Consider the following 2,804-nt stretch of genomic DNA (forward strand, 5'->3'; position numbering starts at 1 on the left):
ACTGTAGCTTGATCTCATCTTGTTCAAGAACCATCTCGTTTTTGTCATTTTTGATACATGAGGCACCAACTATGTCTTTTTTCGTACGCTTTGCTTGTTTTGCTATACCATACAGAGATTTCATTTGTTCACCTTTGCTTTTAGTTAGCCACTCTCTGCACTGATCTGTCTTGACGTCTTGCATAGTTGTTCTTCTCACTGAAAATTTTATGGTCATCAACAGACTTTGATATTTGCCATTGCTTGTATGCAACTTTCTTTTCAGCTAATGCATTTTGTACACTGTCATTCCACCACCAAGTGTCCCGTTCATGCTGACGTTTTGTACCAGTTTTCCCCACAAACTGTAGTTGCAGCGTTCATCAAAACGGTTTTGTATGTACTCCAATCTGTACTGGCTTGCGATTGGTGGTCTAACTGTGTTGCGGCGATCTGTTGAAATTTTTCTCGATGAATATTGCTTTTCAGCTTCCACGTTTTGATTCTCCGAGGCATTTGTTTAGACTTATGTTTTGACAGTTCGACAACCAGGTCTGCCACAAGAAGTCTATGTTGGGCGACACATGATTCGCCAGGTATAACTTTGACATTTTTGAATAGCCTTCGGTGTTGTTGCTTGACAGCGAAGAAATCAATTTGCGTAGCTGATGGTCCACTTTTGTATGTTATGAGATGTTCCAACCTCTTTCTAAAATATGTGTTCAGTAAACAAAACCCGTGACTTTCAGCAAACTCAAGAATGCGGTTGCCATCTTCATTCCGTTTTCCATAGCCAAAACCGCCATGTACGTTGTCAAAACCATCTGTTTTCTCTCCAACGTGGCCATTGAGATCGCCTCCAATCAGGATTGTTTCAGATTTTTGTATTGTTGAGATGGTGTCAGAGAATGCAGTCCAGAAGTCATTTTTCATCTCTTCTGATTCGCCTGTCTGTGGTGCGTATGCAGAAAAAATAACCATTGTTTGCTTTTCTATGCAAAGCTTGATCCACATGAGACGTGAATTAATCCTTTTAATATCCAGTACTTCTTGGGCTAGCGGTTCTCTGACAAAAATTCCAACACCATTTTTGGCCGTCTTTTGACCATTCCAGAATAGTTTATATTTTTCTTTGTCTGAGTTGACATGACAGACACCATTCGATTTCCATCGGGTTTCCTGAAAGCAGCAGATGTCAATCCTTCTACGCTCGAGCATTTCTGCAATTTCCATGCTGCGGCCAGTCAGTGATCCAACATTGAGCGTTTCAAGTCTAAGTATCATAGAGGGGTCATTCTGAATTTTTCTGCAACATCCCTCCGCTATTGCATACTTCTCAGGGATTCTTGGCACCCCTTGACCACTTAAGGCCTGCTGGAGACTAGGGGCCGTTGTTTTTCTTTGTGATGGCATAGGAATAGTTTGGGGAACAGTCCAACATGTTTTTTTTGCACAAGATGTTCGAAAGAGAGGACATAATCTAAAGTTAGCAACAGGAGTCTTCCACAAGAACTGTCGTAAATTTTACTTCACAAATAGAATAGTGGATGAATGGAACAGGTGTCCGCAGCCGCCGTCAATCCTGTCTCTCTGAACAGTTACAAATCTGCGTTTAATGGTTTTTTTGTGACGCCATGTTTAACTGGAAATCTAACTTCTGAATTTAATAGTGTGATTTTCGTGATGTATGTATGAGTTAGATTTTGGGGCTTTTCAATGTATGTATTTTAATGTATTTTTATTCAGTAATAAATAAAAAAATAGATTACTTATTTAAAATCAGCCCATTAAAATATATTATCATATAATTTATCTTATATATTATCATATAAATATAAATAAATTATTATATAATAAAAACAAGCTTTATTTTTGAAGCATCTGATATCAGGCATACCAGTGTTATTCTTAATTCAATCGATTTTTCATAACAATTTGAACTTATCACTATTTAAAATTTTATTGCATTTTTTTCGATGACAAAATTATAAAAAATGCAATCAGATCGTCATACGGAATCTACTGCAAAAGAAATATGGTATCGTTTTAAATATATTTTGTTACTCCAATGTACTTATCAATGATAATGAGCATTGGAGGATCGTATATTTCATTACATTAGTTTAGACTTTTTAAAAAATTTTCACTTTTCACCTTATTTGAAGTTTCAGGAAAATTAAATGTGTTCCATTATCATTATTATTATTATTATTGTTGTTGATGATGATGTTGTTATTATCATTTTTGTCATCATCGTCATTATTAGATTGCTAGCGTAACCGGTTAACAATACTGTTTTTAATTCTTCGTTGTTGGATGTTGATGGAAAGTTTTAGAGATTCAATGAAAACTCTTCAGCGAAAATTTTTAAAATTTTTGGTTGTTAGATTTTTCATTTGAATTTCTTTTTTTTTCAAAATGAAAACTCTTCAGTGAAAAATTTTTAAAATACTAAATATTTCATTTGAATTTCTTTTTTTTCAAACTTATTTGTACATATTTCTGATTATATTAAAACTATAATAATTTTAAATTAATAAATGCCCTGACGATGAACGTATAACGTCAAAATAAATCTATCTGCAATAATTTAAAAAAATGTTTGTCAATGGAAATAAAAATAAACATAAATTTTGAAAGGGTCTTAATTTTGTTGATAAAAACTTTCGAATGTAAGTTTATAAACACTAACAAATATAAAATACTAATAAATTGATAAAATTTATCACATATTGTGAAGATTTTGGTCTACCAGCATATATTCTAGTAAGAAAAATTCATTTATCTATCGTCATATATATATATATATATAGTGATATATATAT

The 2,804-nt window shown here is 33.2% G+C and overlaps 1 protein-coding gene across 1 annotated transcript; it reads right to left on the reverse strand.

The window, feature by feature from the left end:
* Window positions 1-309: 309 nt before the first annotated feature.
* Window positions 310-1,263, reverse strand: HELRODRAFT_70347 (hypothetical protein; the record flags this gene model as incomplete). The annotated part of the gene is made up of 2 exons (XM_009031873.1): window positions 310-581; window positions 723-1,263. 2 exons carry the CDS (start codon window positions 1,261-1,263, stop codon window positions 310-312), a joined length of 813 nt encoding a protein of 270 aa, XP_009030121.1.
* Between the last annotated feature and the right edge of the window lie 1,541 nt (window positions 1,264-2,804).

This window comes from Helobdella robusta, assembly GCF_000326865.2.
Source record: "Helobdella robusta unplaced genomic scaffold HELROscaffold_8, whole genome shotgun sequence".
NCBI lineage: Eukaryota > Metazoa > Annelida > Clitellata > Rhynchobdellida > Glossiphoniidae > Helobdella > Helobdella robusta.